This window comes from Suncus etruscus, chromosome 9, assembly GCF_024139225.1.
Source record: "Suncus etruscus isolate mSunEtr1 chromosome 9, mSunEtr1.pri.cur, whole genome shotgun sequence".
NCBI lineage: Eukaryota > Metazoa > Chordata > Mammalia > Eulipotyphla > Soricidae > Suncus > Suncus etruscus.
The window spans coordinates 56959653-56987090 of record NC_064856.1 but is presented as its reverse complement, the minus strand read 5'-3'; the positions used below and the strand labels follow the sequence as shown (position 1 = coordinate 56987090).

Genomic DNA, 27438 nt, shown 5'->3' with positions numbered 1-27438 from the left:
CCTAAGCAGGTGTGTGAAAGGCTAGACTAGGCTGTGAGAAAGAGGAAACAAAATCTAGATTTCTGAGTCTACACAGCCCAGCTTTGTACAGCTATCTACAGTCTTCTGTAAAACCCGAGACGCAGGTCTCAAGTAAACACACAGGGAAACTGCTTTGAGAAAGGGGGAAGTGGAGGAAAAGAGTGACTCAGGAGAACATGCAATTTCCAAGACTTCCAACACCAAGTGGTGACAGCAACTCACCTTTGTTTTAGTTCTGCCAACTGGTATAATGTGAAGGGGAATGTGTAGTCTGTGGAAGTTCATGTTTAAATGTTTCACTATCTATAGGCCTATGGGTGCTTCCTTCTCAAAGTTTAGAACAGGGGTCCTAAAACTTTTTAAACAGGGGGCCAGTTAGTTCACTGTCCCTAAGACCGTTGGAGGGCTGAACTATAGTAAAAACAAATATTATGAACAAATTCCTATGCACACTGCATATATCTTATATAGAAATGAAGAAACAAAATGGGTACAAATACAATTTGTGGCCTGAAGGCCGTAGTTTTTTTTTTTTTTTTTTGTGGGGGGGGGGTTTGGGGGAGGAGGCACACCCAGAGATGCTCAGGGGTTACTCCTGGCTATTCGCTCAGAAATCACTCCTGGCATGGGGAACAATATGGGATGCCAGGGATCGAATCACGGTCCATCCTAGGTTAGTGCATGCAAGGCAGACATGCAGGCTGTTGTTTGAGGACCACTGGTTTAGAACAAGGAATCTTCCAAAGAACTCTGAACAGAGCATACAGAACAAGTCTGTGAAGGTCAAAGAAAATGTCAAAGTTTTACACACACTCCATCACGTACTTCTTATTATGTCTACTCAAGTGTCCTGACATGTCTCCTTCTCCCTCCCCTGCCCATGGACCTGTCCAATTTCTCGGCCCAAAGAAGTTGTCCTAAAAAAAAAAAAAAAAAAAAAAGTTGTCCTCACAACTCTTATCTTTTTTGGCTTGTTTTGGGAGTTACACAAGGGGGTCCTTGGAATTCACTCCTAGCTGGGCTCAGAGAATCCTGACATTTAGCAATTGAACTGAGGTCTCCTGCAGTCCTTGGCACTATAGTATCCTCTTGGTGTCACCACTTCTATCATTATTGACCTTCCAATGCTCCACCTCTGCAACTCTGGTTTGTTTTGTTTTGTTTAAGGGTCCAAGACCCTATAAGTACTTGCATGAGGGTGCTCAGGTGCCTTTAGGAGCATACTCTACAGTGCTGGGAGGGGACACCAGAGCCATACTCGGGAGCAGTGCTAGAGATCAAACTTAGTGCCTCACATATTCTACCACTGAGCTACCTTAAATGCATTTCCCCTCTGGTAATTGCTTCCTGTACCAATACCACCACAGTCTACTGTTGTAGTTCCTCCATCAGTCTGAGCATGGAGAACTTGTAAAAAGCATCGCATATTTACTTCTTTTTTTAAAATCTCACCAGTTATAGATTTTAAGGGAGGACCTGGGATTTGCATACTACTGCCTTTAATCCTTCTTACAGATAAATGTCAACACAAACTAGGATATTTATTTCACCCAGACCTCAGAAACAAGACTCAGCACTTGAACAATATCTCCAAATAATTTTTTTTGGTTTCTTGGCCACACCCAGCGGCACTCAGAGGTTATTCCTGGTTCTTTTTTTTTTTTTTTTTTTTTTTTTTTTTTTTTTTTTTTTTTTTTTTTTTTGGTTTTTTGGGCCACACCCTGTGACGCTCAGGGGTTACTCCTGGCTATGCGCTCAGAAGTTGCTCCTGGCTTCTTGGGGGACCATATGGGACGCCGGGGGATCGAACCGCGGTCCGTCCTAGGCTAGCGCAGGCAAGGCAGGCACCTTACCTCCAGCGCCACCGCCCGGCCCCTATTCCTGGTTCTGTATTCAGAAATCATTTCTGGCAGGCTCAAGGGACCATATGGGATACCAAGGATCAAACCCAGGCTGTCCCGGATCGGCAGCGTGCAAGGCAAATGCTCTACTACTGTGCTTGTGTGCTTGTGTGGCCCTCCAAGTAAATTTTAAACTTGTTAAGAGCTGAAACCTGGTTCTAAAATGTAGTTCTATTGTACAAATATTTACTAAACTTTGTCCAAACAAGGCTAAGGGAGTTAAGAGTTTGAAAGGGCCAAGTATCAAAGTCCCTGAGTCTCAGCTCACAGAACCATCAGTCAACCCTTGCTTAAATATTCTAGAGAGATAGTACAGCAAGTAAGCACTACATATGGTTCTCAAAACCCTGCCAGAAATAAGCCCAGACATGGCCCAAAAGCCAAAAACTAAACAGCAACCAATAAACAAAAACACAATTGCCTCCCATATTCTCCAAGTCCAAACTTTTGGAAGGCAGCAGTCCTAACACTTATACCACCAACATACCAAGGTTCAGCCTTTTGAGACCTGCCAGCAGCAAGTTCCATCCTTATGACCAGTACTAATCAACTAGCACTAGCCAGAAGAGCTAAACTGGATAACCTGCCACTTCTCAAGACCACGCAGTCAGTGCTTGATTGTCTTCAATACTGCCTAGTCACAATCCTTACTTCAGCCTCAATAAAAATCCTTTAGGATTTTGGGGCTGGAGAGGTGGCACTAGGGGTAAGGTATCTGCCTTGCAACTAGCCTAGGCCAGACTGCAGTTCCGATCCTCCAGGGTCCCATATGGTACCCTCAAGCCAGGAGAGAGGTAACTCCTGAGCATCAATAGGTGTGGCCCCAAAACAAACAAACAAACAAATTCTTTAGGATTTTGAGCCTGGAGCAATAGTACTGCAAGTAGAACACTTGCCTCTCACACAGCAGACCAGGGTTTAATCCTCTCCTTTCTTCCTTACCCAAAGCAACCCATATAGTTCTCCAAGCCTTGCAAGCTTGAGAACAGAAACAGGAGATAATGTTGAGCACCACTGGATGTGACCCAAAAATAAACAAACAAAAGAATCCTTTAAGATTCATCATGTGTATGGGGGCCGGGCGGTGGCGCTAAAGGTAAGGTGCCTGCCTTGCCTGCACTAGCCTTGGACGGACCGCGGTTCGATCCCCCGGTGTCCCATATGGTCCCCCAAGCCAGGAGCAACTTCTGAGCACATAGCCAGGAGTAACCCCTGAGCGTTACCGGGTGTGGCCCAAAAACCAAAAAAAAAAAAAAAAAAAGATTCATCATGTGGAGGCCGGGCGGTGGCGCTAAAGGTAAGGTGCCTGCCTTGCCTGTGCTAGCCTTGGACGGACCGCGGTTGGATCCCCAGGTGTCCCATATGGTCCCCCAAGCCAGGAGCAACTTCTGAGCACATAGCCAGGAGTAACCCCTGAGCATTACCTGGTGTGGCCCAAAAATCAAAAAAAAAAAAAAAAAAAAAAAGATTCATCATGTGGGGCACAGTGGTGGTAATTTGCCTTGTGTAAGCAGATCTAGGACAGAAGGTGGTTCGAAGCCCAGCATCCCATATGGTCCCCATGCTTGCCAAGTGCAATTTCTGAGTGCAGAGCCAGGAGTAACCCCTGAGTGCCACCGGTGTGATCCAAAAACAACAACAAAAAAAGATTCATCACGCATGTCATGCCTTCTTGAAATTATCTCAGATTTCTCTGAACAAATTAAAGAGGAATTCCCACACCTGTGCTTTAACCTCCTTCAATTTTCTCACTAGACTTAAAAATCAGTGCTCCTGGGGCTGAAGAGGTGGCATCAGAGGTAAGGTATCTATCTGCCTTGCAAGCGCTAGCTAGCATAGGAAGGACTGCAGCTCGATCCCTGGTGTCCCATATGGTCCCCCCAAGCCAGGAGCGATTTTTGAGCGCATAGCCAGGAGTAACCCCTGAGGTCAAAACGGGTGTGGCCCAAAAACCAAAAAAAAAATCAGTGCTCCAGCCAGTAACTCTTTACTGGAGCTGTCTCCTCATAGCAATAAACTAAGAATTATCAAGGCACCAACTCTCAAAGCAATTATAACAATGTCTAAATCATAGATGATTGCAGAAAGTAAACAATTCACCAATCTTATCTCCTATCCAAACATTTAAATATCAATTCAGAGAAAACTATAAGTGGGAAGGCTCTCTTAAGCTGCAAAATAATAATAACAACAACAATATCTTCATTAAAATATATTTTGTGGGCCCGGAGAGATAGCACAGCGGCATTTGCCTTGCAAGCAGCCGATCCAGGACCAAAGGTGGTTGGTTCGAATCCTGGTGTCCCATATGGTCCCCCTGTGCCTGCCAGGAGCTATTTCTGAGCAGACAGCCAGGAGTAACCCCTGAGCACTGCCGGGTGTGGCCCAAAAACCAATATATATATATATATATATATATATATATATATATATATATATATATATATGGGAGATGGCTCAAAAGACAGGGGTACGGGCCAGAGCAGTGACACAGTTTTTAGGGTGTTTGCCTTTCACGCACTAACCTAGGACGGACCATGGTTCGTTCCCTGGCATCCCATATGGTCCTCCAAGCCAGGAGTGATTTTTGAGAGCATACCCAGGAGTAAACCTTGAACGTAACCAGGTGTTGCCCAAAAACAAAACAAAAACAATCAAAAAAAAAAAAAAAAAAGACGGGCACATGTTTTGCATGATGGAGCCCCAAAACACTGGCGGAAACAACCTCCAACCTCCAAGCCCAGAAGTATTACCAGGTAAAACCAAAAAACAGCAACTTAGTTATTTCCACTTACTGAAAAATATCTAATATTGAACATACTGAAGTGAATTTTGTTTATGTTAGACTACCTTCTGTGGTTAGGTATTTAATTCATGATATGCATCATAAAATCCGAAAACTCTTGGGATTTGTATTATCAATTTACAAACTTGGGGAGAATAAGATGGATGAAGAAAAGGACAAAATATGAAAAGGGAGCGGCCAGAGCGATAGCACAGCGAGTAGGGCTTTTGCCTTGAACGAGGACAACCCAAGTTCGATCCCTGGCATCTCATATAGACCCCCCAAGCCTGCCAGGAGTGACTTCTGAATGCAGATCCAGGAATAACCCCAGAGCACCAGCAGATGTGGCCCAGAAACCAATATACATGGAAAGGGAGCTGGATCTAGACCAAATATCCACCTGCTGTAAAATTAAAAAATATAATACCATAGACTGGATTGTTAAGAGGATTAAACACAGGCTAGAAGAATGCCAGCTTTGGTCCTATCCAAAGTTCTGGATAGAAGTTCTGATCTTTATATAATCTTACTTTCCTCTAAAGAAAAACTAGGTGAAGTGTGGAGGGAGAGGAGGAGCCTGCTTAGAAGCTAGAAACACCCCCAGTGTAGTCGGAGTTCGCGGTGGGATGGTGAAAACCAGGTACCTACAAATGCAAAGTGGGTCTCAAGTCCAATGGCTTCGTGCGGCTACACCCTCCTCTACCATCCCGAGTCTCTGTGGCATATGGAGCCTTCACTTCCAAACTCTCTGGGATCTCGGCTGCGCTTCCCACACCCTGCACCGAAGTTAGGGGGGCTCTGCCCTGCAGCATCTCTAGGGTCATCAGTGGCGCCTAGGGGGGCGCTGACACTCAGCCAGCCAGTCAGTCCGGAGGTCCTGGGCCAGGCAGGGTGGAGAGGAGCTGCAAGTCCAAGGGAAGGAATCCTATCCATCTCCCAGGCTTTTGATCAGAAAGAAGGGGTCCCGAAGGCGCGCCTGGGACAGACACCTCCTGGCACCATTTGGCAGTGACGCCCCCCCCACACACCACCCCCAGTGTGATTCTGGGATCCCCAGGAAAAATCTCTCACCTGGCTGTTGCCATACATACAGGGGGGATTTAGGAACCTGGGGAGACCCCACTGACCTGGGTGCGGGGCGGGGGGCTCCTTCCCGGGCGGCTCCCGGTTCCTCCCCACCTCCGAGCCTGAGAGCCGAGAACCGCGCTGTGCAGGCCACTGACCCCGCGAGCACTAATTGACCGGCCAACCAGCGCTCCGACCGGCAGCGGCTCAATTAGGCGCCCACGTGACGGGGGCGGGTCCGATTTGTCCCAGAGCGCAGGAGGCCCCGCCCCGTCCCGCCCTTGGGACCGCCCCTCCCTCTGTGGGACCGCTAGTAGCGGCCAGCTGGGACCGGTTGGACTAGGGTTCCTGTTCCTCCTCAGGTCCCAGCCCGGTCAGCATTTGCCTCTTCGAATCGGCCTTCGCCCCGCCCCTAGCCTCCAAAGCCCCGCCTCTGTTCCCTGAGGCCACGCCCCTTCGCTCTGCCCTCCCCCCACCCTTCCGGCTCCAAGTCCCCTGGGTTTCTTCAGCCCTTTTATTACCTCTCCGGAGCCGTTGGAATGAAAGAGCAAACGTAGACAATTTTTTTTTCTTTTTTTCTTTTGGTTTTTGGGTCACACCCGGCAGCGCTCAGGGGTTCCTTCTGGCTCTACGCTCAGGAATCGCTCCTGGCAGGCTCATTTGGGGGACCATATGGGATGCCGAGATTCGAACCACTGTCCTTCTGCATGCAAGGCAAATAAATGCCTTACCTCCATGCTATCTCTCCGGCCCAAACTTAGGCGTTTCTGTGGAGAAACCTATATGGAAACCCGATTATAGAGACATCCCAGAGTAGCAGACCTTTCGACTTCTGGACTTGCAGATAGAGTTCGACCTGAGGGCATCCTCTTTCCTAGTTTCTGCACTCCCCTCATTCCCTGATTAAATAGCTCGAGCCCTCTAGGGGGCTGCCCCCCTACTACTGCGGAACCGGAGGTGGAGGTCCCTCTAGTGGTAGTGCCCATTAGCGACTGAGCACCCAGTGTTGTGAGTTGAGGGACAGATATACTGAGACAAAGTTCCATAGGCCCCAGGAAAAGCATTGACCATTGCTCAAAATGGTCGCTAGAGTGAGGGCAGGACGTTCCTGGAGACCCAGTCCAATGCCCTCTTGCAGTAAATGGCTAGATCTCCTTTGGCTGTACTGCTAAAGTTGTTGCCTTGCCCGGGCCTCCAAGGACTCTTTTCTCAGTTCAGCTGATTAAAATCCCTGTGGGCCTCAGATGGCATCAACAGCCGAGACTCTGGCATAATCCCCAGCTTTGGCAGGAGTCACTCCAACCATAGCCAACCCTGCCTGGCCTACCTCTTTTATCTACCTCTCTACAGGCTGGAGTGTTGACAAAAGCCACAAGGTAAGTCTCCTTTTAAATGACTCTGGTCTGACATTACCTGTGAGCTCAATAGACACTTTGACATGTGAACAGATCTTAAGTCACCTGCCAAATATGAGACTGGTCACAATAGGACTTTGGCCAGATGAAGAACCAAGGGCGGAGACAGTAAAGGAAAGCTGAAGCACGCTGGAATTGTATTACAACAGGATACTCTTCAGTTCTCCTGCACTTCCTTAAAATAGCAGCAATAAGGCTGTGTGGACTGTGCAACCACAGTTCACACGAGTTCATGGGTGTTTCCAAATTTTACATGTCATTAAGATATATACTACTGTGACCTAGCCTCCAGGACAGGCTGGTCTGCACTCAGAACCTTACAATTACTTCTGTTTTGTTTTGTTTTGTTTTGTTTTGTTTAGGCCACACCCTGTTGTGTTCAGGGCTTATTCCTGGTTCTGCACTCCAAGATTATTCACTTCTGGTGGTGCCCAGAGGACAATATAGGATGAAACTCTGATTGGTTGTGTAAGGCAAGCACCCTACCCAAAATACTCATTTTTAGGCCCTGTAATTACTTTTTAAATATAGCTTTTCAAAATAGTACCACTTTTCACCCTAAACATTGGTCCTATGTATGGGCTTTCCAGCATACTCATGTTTGGGGACCAACTTGGGGAACGGGAACTTAAAAAATACTGTTTAGAGGACAGAGTGATAGCACAGTAGATAGGGTATTTGCCTTGTAAGCAGCTGATCCCCAGCATTGTTCCCCTGAGCCTGCCAGGGGTAACCACTGAGTGCCACTGGCTGTGGGCCCAAAACCTAATAATAATAATAATAATAATAATATGGTCTGGGTTTCTGAAATTATGATCTGGGCATATGACATGGCATGATGATCTTTAGAAAATCCTGGCATGAGACCAAAATGATAGCACAGTGGGTAGGGCATTTGTCTTGCATACAGCTGACCTGGGTCAAATCCCTGGCATTACCACACAGTCTCTTAGCCTGCTAGGAGTAATTTCTGAGTACAGAGCTAGGAGTTTATCCCTAGTACCACCAGATGTAGCCTAAAAACAAATAGAGAGAGAGAGAGAGAGAGAGAGAGAAAGAGAGAGAAAGAAAGAAAGAAAGAAAGAAAGAAAGAAAGAAAGAAAGAAAGAAAGAAAGAAAGAAAGAAAGAAAGAAAGAAAGAAAGAAAGAAAGAAAGAAAGAAAGAAAGAAAGAAAGAAAAAGAAAGAAGAAAGAAAGAAAAAGAAAGAAGAAAGAAGAAAGAAAGAAAGAAAGAAGAAGAAGAAAGAAAGAGAGAGAATCCTATTATAATTTTTTTTTGTTTGCTTTGTTTTTTGTTTCTGGGTCATACCCAGCAGCGCTCAGGGGTTACTCGTGGCTCTATGCTCAGAAATCACTCCTGGCAGGCCCAGGGGACCATATGGGATGCTGTAACTTGAACCACCGTCCCTCTGCATACAAGCCAAATAACCTACCTCCATGCTATCTCTCCGGCCCCTTGGAGTAATTTTTAAAGAGAAAAAATGAGCCTTTATTGTAGTTCAGGTAACATGCTTATGGTGGTATTAACATTTATGCTTTATGTATATGCACCTTCCCATTGGTGCTATTATGTGCAAATTTAGGAACCACTAGTATAAGACAGGAAACATCTAGATGTTCCTCCTAGAATCCAGAGCTGAAAGAAGCTTGAAGAAGTGTTGAGGGGTTTGGGTGGTTGGTCCTCTTTACTGATATCTGATATCTATGAAACAAAGTGTAAGTTCCCAGGAGCTTCCTGAAGAAAATGTTTTTTTTTTTTTTTTTTTTTTTTTTTTTTTTTTGGTTTTTGGGCCACACCCGTTTGACGCTCAGGGGTTACTCCTGGCTATGCGCTCAGAAATCGCCCCTGGCTTGCGGGGACCATATGGGACGCCGGGGGATCGAACCTCGGTCCTTCCTTGGCTAGCGCTTGCAAGGCAGACACCTTACCTCCAGCGCCACCTACCCGGCCCCAGAAAATGTTTTGATGTAGAAGAGTGATTTTTTTTCCAGGCTGGATAGTACAGCAGATAGTTTGCCTTGCATGGACCTGACCTGGTGATTAATTCCCTGTGCCACACATATGGTCCCCCAAGCCACCAAGAGACATCCAGGAGGACAGAGCCAAACATAAACCCTGAACACTGTTGGGTGTGGCCCCAAAACAGGAAATAAAATAAATGTTTTTCTTAGGATATTAAGGCATCAGAGAGTGTTGTCAGCAGCAGGTGCACACTACAAAACTGTCAAAGAGAATCACAGTGAAAGACAAAGAGCATATTAAAGAACTCTCTTCTTGGGGCCGGAGAGATAGATATCATGGAGGTAAGGCATTTGCCTTTCATGCAGAAGGTCAGTGGTTCTAATCCCGGCATCCCATATGGTCCCCTGAGTCTGCCAGGAGCGACTTCTGAGCATAGAGCCAGGAGTAACCCCTGAGTGCTGCCAGGTGTGACTAAAAAAGAAAAAATAAAAAGAACTCTCTTCTACACTTCTGAGAGAGCTATGGGTTCACAACATAAAACACACTCATCTACCATTCCTCTACCCATCTATATGAGTAGGTAATGGGCTAGGTAATATCTTCATGGGATGGATCAGCAAATTTATTTATTCATATCTGCCTTATTCCACAGTGAATCAGGGTTCTCAGTTTTTTTCAGAGCTATAGTCAAGTATCACCCAGGAAGTCATTCTGTTCTGTCCAGTATCTTCTCAAATGCTCTGGGGCAAAGAAAACCCACTTGTCCTTGCCTAGGCTTGGCAGAGTCAGAAAAACAACTGCATACCCACAAAGCAAATTGTCTCATGTGACCAACCTGGAAAAACACATGACACAAATTGGCACTACAACCTGCACTTGTGACCCAAATGGAGCTGAACTGGAAAAAGGCATAAGAAGGGTTTTAAAGCAGCCCCTATGGGGAAAAGCAGCTGCCCTCTGCCTCCTGGGCCATGAGCACCACCTTGAGGGGCACAGAACATAAGCATGTTGCTGGCTTTCTCATAGTCAGCATATTTTCTGGGAGTTTTGCATGTTGGAAATTGTTCATAATAAACCCAAGTATAAGCAGCAGATTCTCTAAACGCTTTTATGCAAAGGGCATGTAAGCAAATATAAACTGTTGAGGTTTATTTGCTAAGTTTCAGTTTTATTATATTTTCAGCAAGAAGAAAGGAGGGGAGGTAAGACTAGATGAGGCTAGAGGGGGGATCCTACTTCTTAGACTGGTTTTCGGTAGTTGCTTTTGAAAGGCTTATAGGAAGTTCTTGTACAAACACAAAAATAGATTTCAGGCTGAAACAATTATTCTTCTGCTTTTAAGTGGTTGGAAGAAAAAAATATATATTTTTTGATGCTTTGTGGGGAAATGGAAAGACTATGGGATGTGCCACATTTTCTTACACCATCTTTTCTCTTATGTAACAGTGTAGGTTTGAATTGTCTACCTGCCCTTTCTCATCTTAGAAATAGCCATTAAAAAGACTTGTTCTGAGTAACTCACAAGAGAGAGTTGTAATTAAAGGGGGGTAATAGAAGCGCATATATTTTGTAATTGGAAAATGATTTATAGATATTAATATTTTTCTCTATTGTTTGTTATAGCTACCTAGGTAGGAGAAAGCCAGCCCTGAGGGATATCAGGATTATATAAGATTTTAACAAGATTATATAAGAAAGAGTATTGATTGGGCCATAAGGCAGCATAGTGGTCAGGTTGCATCTCTAGTTTGTGTATAACCCAAGTTCAATTTCTGACATTACAAGATCCCTGCATATTTCAGGATGTTTCTTTGGAAGCTCCCAATAACACCTACGTGTCCCCAGCACCACAAAGCCAGAGCAATATCACATCCTCATGGCCTTGCTCTGAATCTTCAGCTTGAGCACCATTTGAGTGACCCTCCCCAAAAAATACCCAGAATACTGGTAGGTAAATTGGGTAAAGGATATGAATATATGGTTATGGATAGATTTGGACTTTAGTGGTCAATTTAATGTAATATATACAGATAATATTTTATCTGTATCTGAAATGTGTATGCCCTGATACAATGTTATTTCAAATAAAAATTAATTACAAAAATTTTAATGATTAAAAAACGGTGAGCAGCAAAAAGTGGAAAAATATCAATAAGTGTGTGTGGTTAGAGATGTCGCTTAGTTCAAATGTATGAGGTCCTGAATTTAATTCCCAGCACTCCTAATTGCTGAGAGCAGGAAAAGAATTAAGGTAAATATTGGTCACAGAAAAAAATTAGAAGTTAGATCTGAATGTGAAAGTCCTTGAAAACCAAGAGGTTTGGTGGGTTAAAAAAAACTTTCTGAAGATTGGTTCTGGTCCCACCTCCTGGAAGCTGCCTAACTCTATGATATCTAGAAAATTATGTGTTCCCACTGCTAAATTTTGTCCTTGGATGCTCTGAAAACAGAATTGTTTTCCAATGGGGAGTGGCCTAAAGGCTCTGTTGTGCTCCTTCTACCACAATGCATTTACTTCAGAAGTTGCTTTCTCTTTGTCTGAAGTTTGTAAATAATCAAGTTTCCATCATTCCAGGCATAAAGTTGTTTATCTCTGGGGTTGTAATGGATCATTGAGTGACTTTTGGGCCTTTTAGGGAAAAACAAATTGGGAAGATCTTCTTCAGTGATAGTGTCTAGTGGATCAAAGACACAGGTGATACGATGGGGGCCTTGGCCATCAGAACTGTAGACCACATAGAGGACACCACATATAAGAAATGAGGCTTCAGCACCTTGACTTCTACACGGAGTATCCCAAGAGTGCTCCACTCCTAGGGTGCCAGACTCAATTTTTGTGAGAACCAAATGGCCATATATGCCTGGCCCTGAGTGGATGGCCCAGAGTCCATGCTCATCCACAGCCAGGTCAATGTAAGTTGAGGGGGAGTGCTGGTAGACCAGTGCTCGGCCTGCTCCTCCCGGAAGGAGCATTCTGTCTTCCACAGTCCTCTTTTGCAGATTATATTTTATTATCTCATTGGGAGTCCCTTGCTTGTGAAAAAACAGAAAACCTTTGTAAATTACCTGACCTGTTCCCTGCCAGGAATGTGTAAGGATTAGCTTCCGGGGGCTTGGTTTGGTGCTATCCTCCATGAAAGCCCGTATGTTTGCGAATTCCCTAACAGTGTTATTTCTGGGTCCAATTAAGATATAAACCTTAGGAGAGTCACTGTCAATATTTTTCATCCATGAGCCATCTGTATCCATAGTCCTCTTCATTATTTTCAAAGACTTTATGCCTATCAGCATGTTGTCACAGCCTGGCCAAACAAGGGAAGAGTAAAAAAGAGATGATTACTATATTAGCATGAAATGTCTGCTTTTCTCACAAACTGTTTTTCCCCCTTCAGTATCTAGAATAGAATGATCACAGAAATCAATCATAATTAATTATATGACTCAACTAATCAAAGAAGTAATGAACAAATGGGTCTCTGTTAAGGGAGTTGCTATCTAGTTATCTAATCAGAATTTATTTCAAGTCAGAATGTAAAGAGCAATTGCTCTGTCAGAACTTCTTTCACTCTCTATTTTTTTGTTTTTTTGTTTTGTTTTGTTTTGTTTTGTTTTGGTTTGGTTTGGTTTTTGGGCCACACCCGGTGATGCTATGTGCTCAGAAATTGCTCCTGGCGTGGGGGCCATCTGGGAGACCAGGTAATCAAACCAAGGTCCATCCTAGGTTAGTGCGTACAAGGTAAACATTCTACTGCTTGCGCCACTGCTCTGGCTCCTTTTTCACTCGTATCCAAGATTGACATAGTTGGGGGTAACGGGTATGAATCCATATAATTCGATTCTAATCACTAAGATTTTATCAGAATCTCTACTATGTACTTAGCTAACAATGCTTTCCTAGAACAAAGCATTTTTATATCTTTTCTTTCTTTCTTGCCTCCCTTTTCTAGTATCTTTCCCTCCTTTCGTCCTTCTTCCCTTTCTCTTTTTTCTCTCTTCTCTCCTTTTATTCTCTCTCTTCTCTCCTCACATACATGCACATCAGGAATAAAATTCAGAGTCTCACACAGCAAGACAAATGTTCTACCATTAAATTATATTCCTAATAAGATCACCTTTTAGTAAAGAATTTTGTTCTTTAACCCTATTGGAACATTATAAGATATTCACTCAACCATTACTTTGCCAGTTCTTTAATGTATGCATTGATTTAGTCAGGATACATCGGGCATGGTACTAAGCTAGGTAGTCTGAGCTGGGGAGTTTTGCGATGACACTTTAAGAATGGTTCTTGCTTAATAGGCATATGAAAAACTTAAAAAGCCAAAGAGATAAGTGGTAGGGTATTTGCTTTGTACGCAGCAGACCTGGGACGGACCTGGGTTCAATCCCCAGCATCCCATATGGTCCTCCAAGCCTGCCAGGAGAGATTTCTGAGTGTAGAACCAGGAGTAACCCCTAAGTGTTGCCTGGTGTGTCCCCCAAACCATAAAATAAAAAGAAAATATAAATAAATAATAAAATTAAAATGAATTTTGAAAAGAGAAAACTTAAAGATAAGTTGAAGTTAAATTAAAATGAAAGTAAAATGTCTACAAAAGACAGGCAGAGATGTCATAAGTTATTTGAGATAAAGGAGAATCAGCATACAATTGGTCCTTGAAATAAGTCTTCCATTCTAAGATGGGAGAAAAATCACTTGTTTTTGTTTGTTTGTTTGTTTGTTTTGTTTTGTTTGTTTGGGCGTCCACACCTGGTAGTATCTGGAAGTTACTCCTGGCTCTGCACACAGAAATCATCCCTGACAGGCGCAGGGAACCATACGGGATGCCAGGAATTGAACCTGGGTTGGCTTAATGCAAAGCAAACACTGTACCTGCTGTGCTAACACTCTGGCCCTGGGAAGATGCCTATTGTCTTAATAAAACCACACTTGACGAAGTCCTTCAAAGTTTGCCAAATAGTATAGAATTTCAGCCAATATATGCAAACACATAGCATATGTGAGATGTTGCCTCAAATTAGATGCATAAAAAATAGTAGTTGCAGACTGAAAGCTGCGCTATGCCTAGAAGCTAGTAGATGATGCTTAGGAATACAGCTTTTACATGGTAGCCAAAGAGGGTAGCTATGAGCATGAGGGGCCAGAGCAATAGCACAGCAGTAGGACATTTGTCTTACACATGGACATCCCAGACAGACCCAGGTTTAATCTCTGGCATTTCATGATTCCCTGAGCCTGCCAAGAGTGATTTCTGAGCACAGAGCCAGGAGTGACCCCTAAGCACAGTGGAATGTACCCTCCAAAACGCCCCTAATAAAAAGAAGTGTGGAGCATGAATGAATTATGACCCTGGAAGCTCTACATAAGTATTAAGCTGGCAGTCATATATATTAGATTCTGGGAGAGAGACTAAGCCAGACAAACCAATTAACAGACTACTGTAACCCAAAGGGGATATTTGAAAGGTAGAAAAGGGGGATCAGAAGAGTGATAGCATAGTGGTAGGGCATTTGCCTTGCACGCAGCCAACCCAGGACCAATCTAGGCTGTTGGATTCCCGGCATCCCATATGGTCCCCTGAGCCTGCCAGGGGTTATTTATGAGCACAGAGCCTGGAGTAATCCCTGAGCACTTCTGGGTATGACCCAACAGACCCCCCCCCCACAAAAAAAAGAGAGGTAGCAACGAGATTAAGGCACTTGTCATGCACATAGCCGGTGCTGCACATGGTCCCCTGAGCTCTGTTGGGAGTGATCCTTGCACTACAGAGCCAGGAGTAATCCCTAAGCACAGTCAAGTATGGCCCCAAAATAACATCCCTCCCCCAGAAAATAAAAGAAAAAGAAACTATGTATATTAAGAAGAAATTGAAAAAAAAAGTCATATTTTTTTCTAATTTCTTACTATTGCTTCAGACTATCATTCCATCTTCATGCAAAAATACTTCCTGTTTTGTTTCTTTTGTTATCAACTCCTAAACACCAATAGATACTCTGGATATCCTGTTACTGGGACTGTTCCATATTAAAGATAAAAAATTTTATCTTTCTTTTTTTGTTTTTTTGTTTTGTTTTTGGGCCACACCCGGCGGTGCTCAGGGGTTACTCCTGGCTGTCTGCTCAGAAATAGCTCCTGGCAGGCACGGGGGACCATATGGGACGCCAGGATTCGAACCAACCACCTTAGGTTCTGGATCGGCTGCTTGCAAGGCAAACGCCGCTGTGCTATCTCTCCGGTCCCAAAGATAAAAAAATTTAACAACCACTTTATGCAATTGTGTCTTATTCTTCTATACCACTCCTTTGCTCTCACCTCTTCTGCTCTTCCCTTTATACTCTTGCACTCCTCCTGTACCTTGGCCATAGGCCCTCTTTTGGTCTTATACCACTGTAATAGCTTTTTTATCAGCATTCCTACCTTTTCACATACCCCCATTATTTAATAGTAATTACTCTACAACACTCCGTTTCTGAATCAATTCAAGCTTCTGTCTTTGCCTGAAGTGTTGTTCATTGGAAAGAAAAATTACATAGTGATCCCAGTTGTACATAAGCTCTCCAACCTCAGCTGAGCTGTAGAACTCATTTTCTACCAGTTTTCTGAAAAACCTCTTCAATCAGCCCCTTTATAACACTATATTAGCATCCTTGAAATTTAAGTTATCAGTAAGCTAAACTCCTACTACTTTTCGTCCCTTTTTAGAAACTTTTCTGGGGCCAGAGTGATGGCAAAGCAGTAGGGCATTTGCCTTGCATGCAACTGACTCAGGACAAGCCGTGGTTTGATCCCCCACATCCCCCAAGCCAGGAGCATTTTCTGAGTGCATAGCCAGGAGTAACCTCTAAGCATCACTGGATGTGGCCCAAAAGCCAAAAAATTAAATTAAATGAAATTAAATTTAAAAAAGAAACTTGTCTTCAGTTTTATGATTATTCTTACAAGCCTCCCTTCTATATAATTTTTTGACTCTGTACAAGTTCAATATATTTACTTGTGCTCTGATTGGTCTTGTTCTAGACTTCCTTGATGAATTATTCCATTTCTGTTACCTTTGATTTCTCCTTCCTACTACTTTGATAGCTTGTAAACATCTTGCCTATAGTAAAAAGAAAATAATTCTCTCTTGATTAGGCCTTTCTATTTATTTTTCTATCTCTTTTTATCATTCTACACACATACACACACAGTTGTGATGATCACAGGTCACACATAAGGTTAAAATGCCTGCGCATCGGCCATGGTATATGCTGAGGGTTATACATTTTGACTACAGAGCTTACACATGAGCTTATTGTGATGCTCACTCACATTCTGGTTGTAGTGCTTACAGTGAGTCACTGTAGGGGTCATAGATGTCCTCATCAAAGACCACACTGCCAGCTGACATGTTTGTTCATCTTTAACTACAGCACTAGCCAAGCTCTCATCATCTGTGTCACTCGCACATACCTGACTGCAAACTAAAGACAGCACACTGATGCAGAACCAACAGAATCATGCCAGTGGGGCAGCATGAGGTTTCAAACTCATGGCTATATGATTGCAACATAGATGCTTTTAGCCACAAGGCTGTTCCCTGGGCCCCCTTCTTTTTATTGTTTTATACAGCTTGTTTATCCTACAAAACAAACTATCCTCCTTTCACTTTACCACATAAATAAATAGAAACTTCTCCTTAAAATATTACCCGGAAAAGTCTAGGGAGACAGGTTAAGTGGTATATCAGATATCTGGTATGTGTGAGTCCTGAGTTTGACTCATGTCATTACATTGCAGTTCCTCAAAACCCAACAAAATTGGGACCTTATTATCATCTAATATTAACTCAAACTGTTATATATTATAACTATATATAGTTATATATAATTATATATATAACTAAAACTGTTTTGGTAATATGATTAATCAGTTATTCTTTATTGCAGATTATTTTTCCTTGTTTAGTATCATCACTATCAAAGTAACCTCTTATATGGCTAAAAATGCTTTTAGAGAGAAAGCATATGTATTCATCAATGTAATTTCATTTTATACGTTTGGGGCCAGAGAGATAGCACAGCAGTAGGGTGTTTGCCTTGCATGCAGTCAATCCAGGATGGACCTGGGTTCAATTCCCGGTATCTCATATGGTCCTCCATGCCTGCCAGGGGCGATTTCTGAGTGCAGAGCCAGGAGTAACCCTAACACTGCCAGGTATACCCCCCAAAAAAAATGCAATCATTTTATACATTTGATATTTCCTGAAGTATTAGGCTACACCCATTGAACACAGAGTGCTGTGTTTTTTCCAGTAAGATGTATACAGAAGTGGAGTCAGCCATTTCTGCCTAAAAAATGCGACCTACCAGGTCTCTTCTTCTTCTCATAGTGATTAAGTTAAAATCTTCTCATAGTGATAAAGTTAAAAATGGACATAAGTGGTTTCATAGAGTTAGTATAGACATTAAATTGCTTGTTTCACATTCCATCAGTCCTCAAATCCTCAACATTCTATATAGTTACCCATATACCACATTGTTCCCTAATGAATACAAAGCCAGGTTAGCACCCAAACTCACTGGTAAGATCTTCATGCCCTGCCCTCCTCCCCCCACAAAATAGGTATAAAATCAATATGAAATTAGTGTTCTACTAGTTATTTCAGCAAATAGGTGAATAATAATTCTACTTGAAGCCTTGCTATTGCAACAACCTTATAAAGCAATTTTTATAAGGTGAATATGTCACAGAGGCAGAGAGTTTGTCTTTCTAGAGGAATGAAGAGCATGTAGATCTCCCTCAAATCCTATCTATATGATGCATTGGAGAAAATGGTTTGGGGTATCCCTCCCTCATTGACTGCTGGATGGTGAAATGGTGGGATGATAATGAAGGATATAACTGTATCTCAAAAATAACACTGTCTGGGTCCAGAGAGATAGCATGGAGGTAAGGCATTTGCCTTTCATACAGAAAGTCATTGGTTTGAGTCCCGGCATCCTATATGGTCCCCTGTGCCTACCAGGGGTAATTTCTGAGCATGGAGCCAGGAGTAACCCCTGAGCACTACCAGGTGTGACCCAAAAACCAAAACCAAAACAAAAAGGGGGGGACAGAGAGATAGCATGGAGGTAAGGCATTTGCCTTTCATGCAGAAGGACGGTGGTTCAAATCCCGGTATCCCATATAGTCCCCTGTGCCTGTCAGGGGTGATTTCTGAGCATAGAGCCAGGAGTAACACCTGAGCACTGCCAGGTGTGACTCAAAAACCAAAACCAAAACAAAACAAAACAAAACAAAACAAAAACCCACTCTCTGAGGCTTCCCTCAAAGCCTTCAAGGAGGTCTTGGTATAAATATATATGACACTGAGATATTAATTCTTAGTTAGCCTTTGGATCTCTGGGCCAGTTGGAAGTTTTTTGTTACCTGATTAAAAAAAAAAAAAAGAGGGAGAAAGAGAAAGTGCACACAGGGAGGAGGACAGGAAACAAGCAATTTTGAGGGGAGGGGATTTGGGCCATACCTGGCTGCCCTCAAGTGTTATCCTGCTCTGTGCTCAGAAATCACTCCTTCAATGCCGATTTTATTTAAAATATTAAAAAACATGAGTTTCATAAACATACAATTAAATGTTTTAAGTTATAATTAAAATGGTTTCCCATTTATAATAGTGTTGCTTCTTACAGTTTTTATAAATATATAGTTATTTTGCTCTTACACTTTCACTTGACTCATGTCTCTTGTGTAAAACACATGTCCTGTCCTCTAATCATTCAATTTGTTTGTGAAGAGTAGCAATGTAAGATTTTCAGGGAATAAAGGATTTTAGTGGAGAATGTTAATCTTGTACAGAGTAATGGGTGAAATGTGGCAAAATTCAAACACTATTACTACAACATTAAAATATCAGTTGCCTAAAAAAAAAAAAAAAGAAAGAAAGAAAGAAAAAAATCACTCCTTGCAGGCTCAGGGGACCATATGGGACGCTGGGGATAAAACCTGGGTTGGTCCCATGCAAGGCAAATGCCCTCTCACTGGTGCCATCACTCTGGCCCCAAGCAAACAATTTTGGAATTTGCTTGTACTACCAGTTGTTTATAAGATAACCTTTTCTCAATTAATCATCACTATTTTCATGATTTCTCTTTTCTGTAAAGATAACTTCTTTAGCTTAGAAAATTGTTACAATCAGAGAACTACATCATCTCTAACACAGTGGTCACATTTCTTTTTTTGATGCCTACTGTCCATTTCCTACAATAGCCCAAATAGTTTCTTTCAAAATGTATCAAGGGGCCAGAGAGATAGCATGGAGGTAGAGTGTTTGCCTTGCATGTAGAAGGACAGTGGTTCAAATCCTGGCACCCCATATGGCCCCCCAAGCCTGCCAGGGGTGAGCATAGAGCCAGGAGTGACTCCTGAACACTGCCGGGTGTGGCCCAACAAACAAACAAACAAAAATCAAAATGTGAATCAAAGCATGCTATGTGTTTTACTAAACTCTCTAGAATAGAGGGTGGTCTGTAATGACTCTAGCAGTTAAGGAACTTGCCTTGCATGTAGTTGACCCAGATTCAATCTCCCCTGGCAATAGATATGGTCCACTGAGCCCCACCAGGAGTAATACCTGAGCAAAACTGAGTCTGACCTTCAAAATAAAATGAAACAAACAAACAAACAAACAAAAAAACTCACTAGGGACATTTTGTCTCACCATAGCAAAGTTCAAATCTGCCTCCCAACCTGTATGTCCCAGTCCTTTCTCAATTGTTTCTAGTTCTCCCATCCCATCTTACTTCATTTGGTTCTGGCCTCCATACTGTACTTCAAATTATACTAAGCACAAGAGCTGGAGAGATAGGACAGCAGAGGTGTGTAATCCCCAAACAAACAAAAAGGAAACAAAAACAAAGGAGCTGGAGAGATAGCATGAAGGTAAGGTGTTTGCTTTGCATGAAGAAGCACAGTGGTTCGAATCCCTGGCATCCCATGTGATCCCCGAGCCTGCCAGGAGCAATTTCTGAGCCTGGAGCCAGGAGTAATCCCTAAGGGCTGCTGGGTGTGACCCAAAACCACAAAAACAAAACAAACAAAAAACACACACAAAAACAAAAGGAAGAAACAAACAAAAAAGGAACAAGCAAACAAAATGGCAAGCATATTCCTACCCTGGACACATTTTGTTCCCTGTAAAGATCCATCACCTCAAATGATCTATATGTTAATTTCCTCTACATTCTTCAGGTCTGTTCTCAAATGCCTACTTATTAAGTCTTTTTCTGATCATTCTAATGCAAATGAAAACCATTCTCCAGCTCTCTAGAACTCTTTTCCACCATTTTAATTTGTTTTCATAGTGGTTATTATCTTATATCTGTCACAATATGAAATCACCTCTCTGCTTGCCTAATTGCCTTAAATAGAATTCTAAACTCCATGAGAGCATGTGCTTTGTCTTATTTCATTCATAATTGTATATCTTTGGCCCTTGAACAGTAACTAGCTTGTAATAGGCCAATGTTTTATAAGTTAATTTCCAACCACTAAATCTACCAACAAATTGTGCCCCAAATCATATTTTTGGCCTTCTCTCCTGTTCCATTATTTTTTGCAGAGGATCTCATCCTTCTTATCTTATCTAAGACCTAGCAACTAAAATGATCTTCCTTCTTTCACTTCACTAGGTCCCTCCTTCCTATTGGATCACTCTTGTAGTAAATAAAAATGTTGCAAGATCACCCATACTGGAAAAGCTTTCAGCATGACCCTATTTATATATTTCACTTTATAATGAAATCCTTGAGATGGGAGTTGCTTATTCCATAAGACAATATAATCTTCAGTTCTCCACCAGTCTACACTTGCTTGCCCAGTTCCCTCAATCTGTTTTTGTCAAGGTCACCAACAACCTCCAGGTCAACAAATCTAAAAATCAATAATTAGTTTTTACTGTAATCAAATTCTTAGCAAAATTTTATTACTTGCTCACTACCTCACCTTGAAAACTCTCCTTGTAAATACTCTGTTCCCACACCTCTTCTTTCTTCTATCTATAATCACTTTACAAGTTATTTAATTCTCTCTCATGCCTCTGAATAACATAAAAATTCCAAATAATGAGAGATTCCAAATTCATGTCAGAAGCCCTTTTATTTCTTTTCTTTTCTTTTTTTTTTGTTTTTTGTTTTTTGTTTTTGGGCCACACCCGTTTGACGCTCAGGGGTTACTCCTGGCTATGCGCTCAGAAATTGCCCCTGGCTTGGGGGGACCATATGGGACACTGGGGGATCGAACCTCGGTCCTTCCTTGGCTAGTGCTTGCAAGGCAGACACCTTACCTCTAGCGCCACCTTTCCGGCCCCAGAAGCCCTTTTAAATGTCTACTCATACTCATTGATCTGACTTCTTTTTTTTTTTTGTAGTTTTTGGGTCACACCCGGCAGTGCTCGGGGTTATTCCTGGCTCCAGGAAATTGCTCCTGGCAGGCACGGAGTGGGGGGGGGGGAATATGGGACGCTGGGATTCAAACTGATGACCTTCTGCATGAGAGGCAAACGCCCTACCTCCATGCTATCTCTCCGGCCCCTGATCTGACTTCTTATTCAACACCTCAACTTGGATATCTTCAGACCTAACTTAACCAAAATTCTTTTTTTTTTTTTTAATTTGTTTTTTGTTTTTGGGTCACACCTGACAGTACTCAAGGATTACTCCTGGCTCTGCACTCATAAATCACTCCTGGCAGACACGAGGGATTATATGGGATGTTGGGATTTGAAACACCATTTGTCCTGGGTCAGCTGTGTGCAAGGCAAATGCCCTACCGCTGTGCTTTCTCTCCAGCCCTAACTAAAATTCTTATTTGTATCCCTTAAAATCTCTTTCCTCAGTTTAGACCAGAAGTATCAACCGAGTTGTTTACCTGGAAATCATCTCTTTTATTTCCTAACCCACAAGTTCTTTTGTTATTGTTTTTTTATTGTTATTGTTTTGTTTGTTTGTTTGTTTTGTGGCCACACTTGGAAGCAATCAGGGGTTACTCCTGGCTCTGTGCTCAGAAATCGCTCCTGGCAGGCTTATGGAACCATACAAGATGCCAGGGATCAAGCCCAGTCTGTCAGTGTGCAAACTGCCCTACCATTGTGCTATCACTCTGGCCCCTTAGCCACAAGTTCTGATAGTAACACTAACCATTAAATTATATTTTATATATAAATATATATATTATATAACCATTAACTTAAATTATATTTTGAATACCAATTTTTCCTGCTCTTCTCACCACTTCCTCTATATTTTGATCATGATAGATTACCTATATTGTGTCATAAATTATAAATTAATAAAAATTAAATTAATAAATTTAATTTAATAATTTAAATGTAAATTAATAAAAATATTTTTTCTCTTACTCACCTACAGCATGCTTTTTACAAAGCAGATGGAGTGTTCTGTTTAAGTCCATAAAGGCATAACTGGCCTATTAAATTATTTCTCCTATCACTTTGCAATAAAATCCTAACCCTTGTCACTGTCTTCAGGGCCAATATGATATGCATGAACACTACATGCCTCTGGGTCTCCTCCTTGCTCAGTGTTTTGCTGACTAACTTCAAATTCTTGTAGAGGTCAAACCCACTCTTGTCTCAGGGTTTTTGTACTTACATTCATTCTGCCTCTAGTGCCTTTTCATTCTGATTTCTCTCTAGTCAGCTTCTACTTATCTTCCAGGTTTCATGTGACTACTGTACCCAAATATGCCCGCCCTAAAATTGTCTATAATTACATCTTTGTTATTTCTTTGGGGCATTTATAGTCTATAATCTGTTATCTTTTTATTTACTAGCTTGTTGCCCTCCTTTTCTAGATTATAAACTACACAAAAGCAGGGCCTTTGCCTTCCTGTTTACTACCATTTCCCACTTCCTAAATCAGAGCTTTGAGGGCTCAACAAAATTTATTAAGTTAGTAAAGAAAACAGCTTTCAGGAAGATATTTTCTAGTGTCTAAATAGTGCTGCACAAGCAGAGTTCTGATTGCAGGCCTCTTTTAAGTAATAATAAATAGCAAAGTACATAGAGCTTCCAAGAGATTTTCAAATCTATTATTTCATGAAAAAAATAGATATGGAAAGCAAAAACAAGGGAAATGTGCTAATTAGAACTATTAAGCAACATCTTGTTTATACTGTTGCAATTAAATTATAAAAAGTACATTATAATATGCTTAGAATTTTACATAAACAAGATATGACTTTAAATATATGTACTACATATCTCATGTTGCTTTTTTTTTTTTTTTTTTGGGCCACACCCGGCTTTGCTCAGGGGTTACTCCTGGCTGTCTGCTCAGAAATAGCTCCTGGCAGGCACGGGAGACCATATGGGACACCGGGATTCGAACTAACCACCTTTGGTCCTGGATCGGCTGCTTGCAAGGCAAACCCGCTGTGCTATCACTCCAGGCCCTCATGTTGCTTTTTTAATAATGGTACTCAAAAGTGGCTCTTTGGGGAATCTAAAAGATAATTAACATGACCTACACATAAGCAGGACAGGGGTAGAGAAAAGCTAATCCCAGAAGATAGTCAATCCTTTTAGGATCCTGTCATCAGAAGTTGTCTCAGAGACCCACCCTGCAGCCAGGCCCAACCTTTGGTGCTGTAGAAACATCTGAACTGACAGTTGCCAGTGTCCCTTTGCAGATATGTGATGTCAGCCTGAAGAATTGCTGGCCTGTAAGTCAGCTTGGTCCTGATTGAACTGAGTTAAAAAAAAAAAAAAAAAAGCCAGGGGCTGGGGTGGAGTGTCAGAGAAGCCCAAGTAGATAGAAAGCCTGTTCCTCACTGGAGCTCATAGTAGTTCCCCCTACGTCTCTAGGCATTGATGGTTCCGTGTAGAAAGGGGGAAGTGACACTAATTATTAGGGCTATGACTTTTTAAATTTTGGGGGGTTTGTTTGTTTGTTTGCTCCACACCTGGTGGTATTCAGGGGTTACTCTTGGCGGTGCTCAGTGGACCATATGGGACGCCTGGGATAGAATCTGCATCAGCCACGTGTAAGGCCCTACTCTCGGTACTATCTGTAGTATCCCTCCAGCCCCTCCATGTCTCATTGTTATTTCATCTGCTTTATCAGTCTCATGTGAATGCTTAGCTCTTGTCACACTCTCTGATGGTCACAGGGGATGACTGGAGGAGGCCCTAAGCTTCCTCAGGGATCACAAAGATGTAAATAGGATAGTGAAGGGGCTATGGGTCATTGGAGGAAGTCAGAGATTTTGAGTGGGCCGGAGAGATAGCATGGAGGTAAGGCGTTTGCCTTTCATGCAGAAGGACAGTGGTTCGCATCCCAGGAGGAGCGATTTCTAAGAGTAGAGCCAGGAGTAACCCCTGAGCACTGCCAGAGTGACCCAAAAACCAAAAAAAAAAAAAAAAAAAAAGAAAAAAGAAAAAAAGAAAGTCAGATATTGTCTTCTATTAGAAACAACAAGGAGGGGGCCGGAGAGATAGCATAGCGGCGTTTGCCTTGCAAGCAGCCGATCCAGGACCAAAGGTGGTGGTTGGTTCGAATCCCGGTGTCCCAGATGGTCCCCCGTGCCTGCCAGGAGCTATTTCTGGCAAAAAAAAAAAAAAAAAAAAGAATATCGGGCCAGAGAGATAGCATGGAGGTAAGGCATTTGCCTTGCATGCAGAAGGACAGTGGTTCTAATCCCAGCATCCTATATGGTTCCCCAAGCCTTCCAGGAGCGATTTCCGAACATAAAGCCAGGACTAACCCCTGAGACCTGCCGGGTGTGACCCAAAAAAACAAAAACAAAACAAAACAAAAAAAGCACTTATCTTATATGCATGTATGTTCTAAGTATTTGGAGGCATTTCTTATCTGTTTAAGTTCTCCTTGTTGTTTCTTTTTTTTTTTTTTTTGGTTTTTGGTTTTTGGGCCACACCCGGCATTGCTCAGGGGTTACTCCTGGCTGTCTGCTATCTCTCCGGCCCCAGTTTTAGCCTTCATTTTGCAAGTTAGAAAAATAGGAAGGTTACATGGTAAGGTTATACCACAAAGGGTTCCTCTAAGCTCAAAGACTAGAATAGTCAACTCCAACCAGCTCCAGCCATATGTTGGACTGGTTTGTATCTGTGTGTGTCTGTGTGTATTAGGAAGGAGTCAGAAATGGGTAAGTCTGGCATTTTTATAAAGGGACAAATGAAAACAATGGATGCCCTGGAATAGACTCAAAGAAGAGATATGATGAATGCTCTAACCAGGAAGTGTCCAGTCTGGACATCCCTAGAGAGCATAGAGAATAAGGCATATTCAATGTCTCACCCATAAAAAAACACTCATTGCATATGTTTCAGCTAAAAAGTGCACCAGCCAGTGAGGATGTGTACAAGCTTCACAACTAAGGATTCCACAATTCAGTGAACCCCAGAAATATACAAGCACTGCAACTTCATCTGCACCCCTACCCCTGCAAACATGCCAGCTAAATATATGTGAGCACTACAACCAGTGTATGTGTGACCCCATCATCATAACAACAATGAAAGTAAAGTGAGATGGAAGGAATGGGAAGAAGAAAACACCACTTAAAATGTAGTAGAAACTAATACAGGAGTCAGAGATAAAGTATCAGGGTTAAGACCTTTTTTGGGGGGGAGGTTAAGACATTTACCCTGTATGCAGGTAATTCCAGTTTGATTCCTGGCATCATATATAGTCCCACTGAGAACCACCAGGAGTGATGCAACCCCTGAGCACAGAACCAGGAGTAAACCCTAACTTCTACCATGTCTGACCTAAAAAAGGCAGAAGAACAACAACAATAAAGACAAGCTAATACAATTCTTCTCCTCTACAGAATCCTTAAAGAAATGAGTGTTAATAGATGGTTTTGATGATGGAAACACAGTTTTATGAAAAAAGAAACAGAATTACCCCTATGTCTCATGTCTTCTGAACTTTTCCTCTACTGCCTTTCTAGAAACCAGAGACCTGAGAGGTAGGCACACAATTTCAATCTTTCTGCCTTTACCAAAAATGTCACTTTATCATAGAGCCTCAACACCACCAGTCATTAAATAAGGATCTTTTTTTTTTTTTTTTTTTTTTTTGGTTTTTGGGCCACACCCGTTTGACGCTCAGGGGTTACTCCTGGCTTTGTGCTCAGAAATCGCCCCTGGCTTGGGGGGGACCATATGGGACGCCGGGGGATCGAACCGCGGTCCGTTCCTTGGTAGCGCTTACAAGGCAGACACCTTATCTCCAGCGCCACCTTCCCGGCCCCTAAATAAGGATCTTGATGCTGAAATCTCTATCAAGTTGCTCCAAGGAAGATATTCTAAAATTGTCATACATATTTCTTTTTTCTTTTTCGTTTTTTTTTTTTTTTTTTTTTTTTTGGTATTTGGGTAACACCCAGCTCAGGCTTTGTGCTCAGATATAGCTCCTGGCAGGCTCGTGAAACCATATGGAATTCTGGGATTTGACCACCATCCTGGATCAGCTGCATGCAAGGCAAACACCCTACCACTGTGCTATCTCTCCAGCCCATCATATTTCTTTTACATCTGGGGAGAATATGCTTTCAGTGATTGAGTGAAAAAAAAGTAAGTGGAAATTTCCTACTATGCTTCTCTTGAAAAGAGTTAGTTGACAGAAAGGAAAGGTTGGGAATAAAAAATGGGAAGTAAATTTAAAACCTTTGAGACTGGTTAAGATGAAAATTATTTAACAGAGGCATTGACATGCAAGATCCCACTAGCTAACTAGAGAATGAAAATTTGTGACTTTTCCTCGGGCAGAACTACAGTCAAGCAATTAGGATAGAATTTAGCCCAAGGATCTCACAGTTAATAACTAGGTAAATACTACTTATAATTTGAAACTTTTAAATACTTTTTCCTTGGGCCCGGAGAGACTGCACAGCAGTGTTTGCCTTGCAAGCAGCCGATCCAGGACCTAAGGTGGTTGGTTCGAATCCCGGTGTCCCATATGGTCCCCCGTGCCTGCCAGGAGCTATTTCTGAGCAGATAGCCAGGAGTAACACCTGAGCACCGCCAGGTGTGGCCCCCAAAAAAGAATAAATAAATAAATACTTTTTTCCTTATAAGACCATAGAGATAGCTCAGTAAGCTCAAGATTCCCAGGCAGGATTCCTGGTACCACTTGGCACCCAAATACTGCCAGAAGTAAGTAGCCTCAAACTTAGCTTCCACCATTAAGAAAAAAAAAAAAAAACCAGTAAGGTTGACTAGCATGTGGCCAACCTGCATTTGATTCCCAGCACTGCAGTTTGGTCAG

General features: G+C 42.3%; 2 protein-coding genes across 3 annotated transcripts in view; both read right to left on the bottom strand.

Moving 5' to 3' along the window:
• The window catches only part of PPFIBP2 (PPFIA binding protein 2), a 168629-nt gene extending 162668 nt beyond the window's left edge, over window positions 1-5961 (bottom strand). For both annotated transcript variants that reach the window (XM_049780997.1, XM_049781000.1), the window contains exon 1: window positions 5835-5961. The gene's annotated coding sequence lies outside the window, so the exon portion shown is untranslated. The remainder of the gene's footprint in view (window positions 1-5834) is intronic.
• A 5520-nt stretch (window positions 5962-11481) lies between these two features.
• The window catches only part of OLFML1 (olfactomedin like 1), a 34148-nt gene continuing 18191 nt past the window's right edge, over window positions 11482-27438 (bottom strand). Inside the window, exon 3 of the mRNA XM_049781054.1 lies at window positions 11482-12452. Within this exon, the coding sequence (XP_049637011.1) occupies window positions 11662-12452 (791 nt within the window). The 3' untranslated portion in view covers window positions 11482-11661. The remainder of the gene's footprint in view (window positions 12453-27438) is intronic.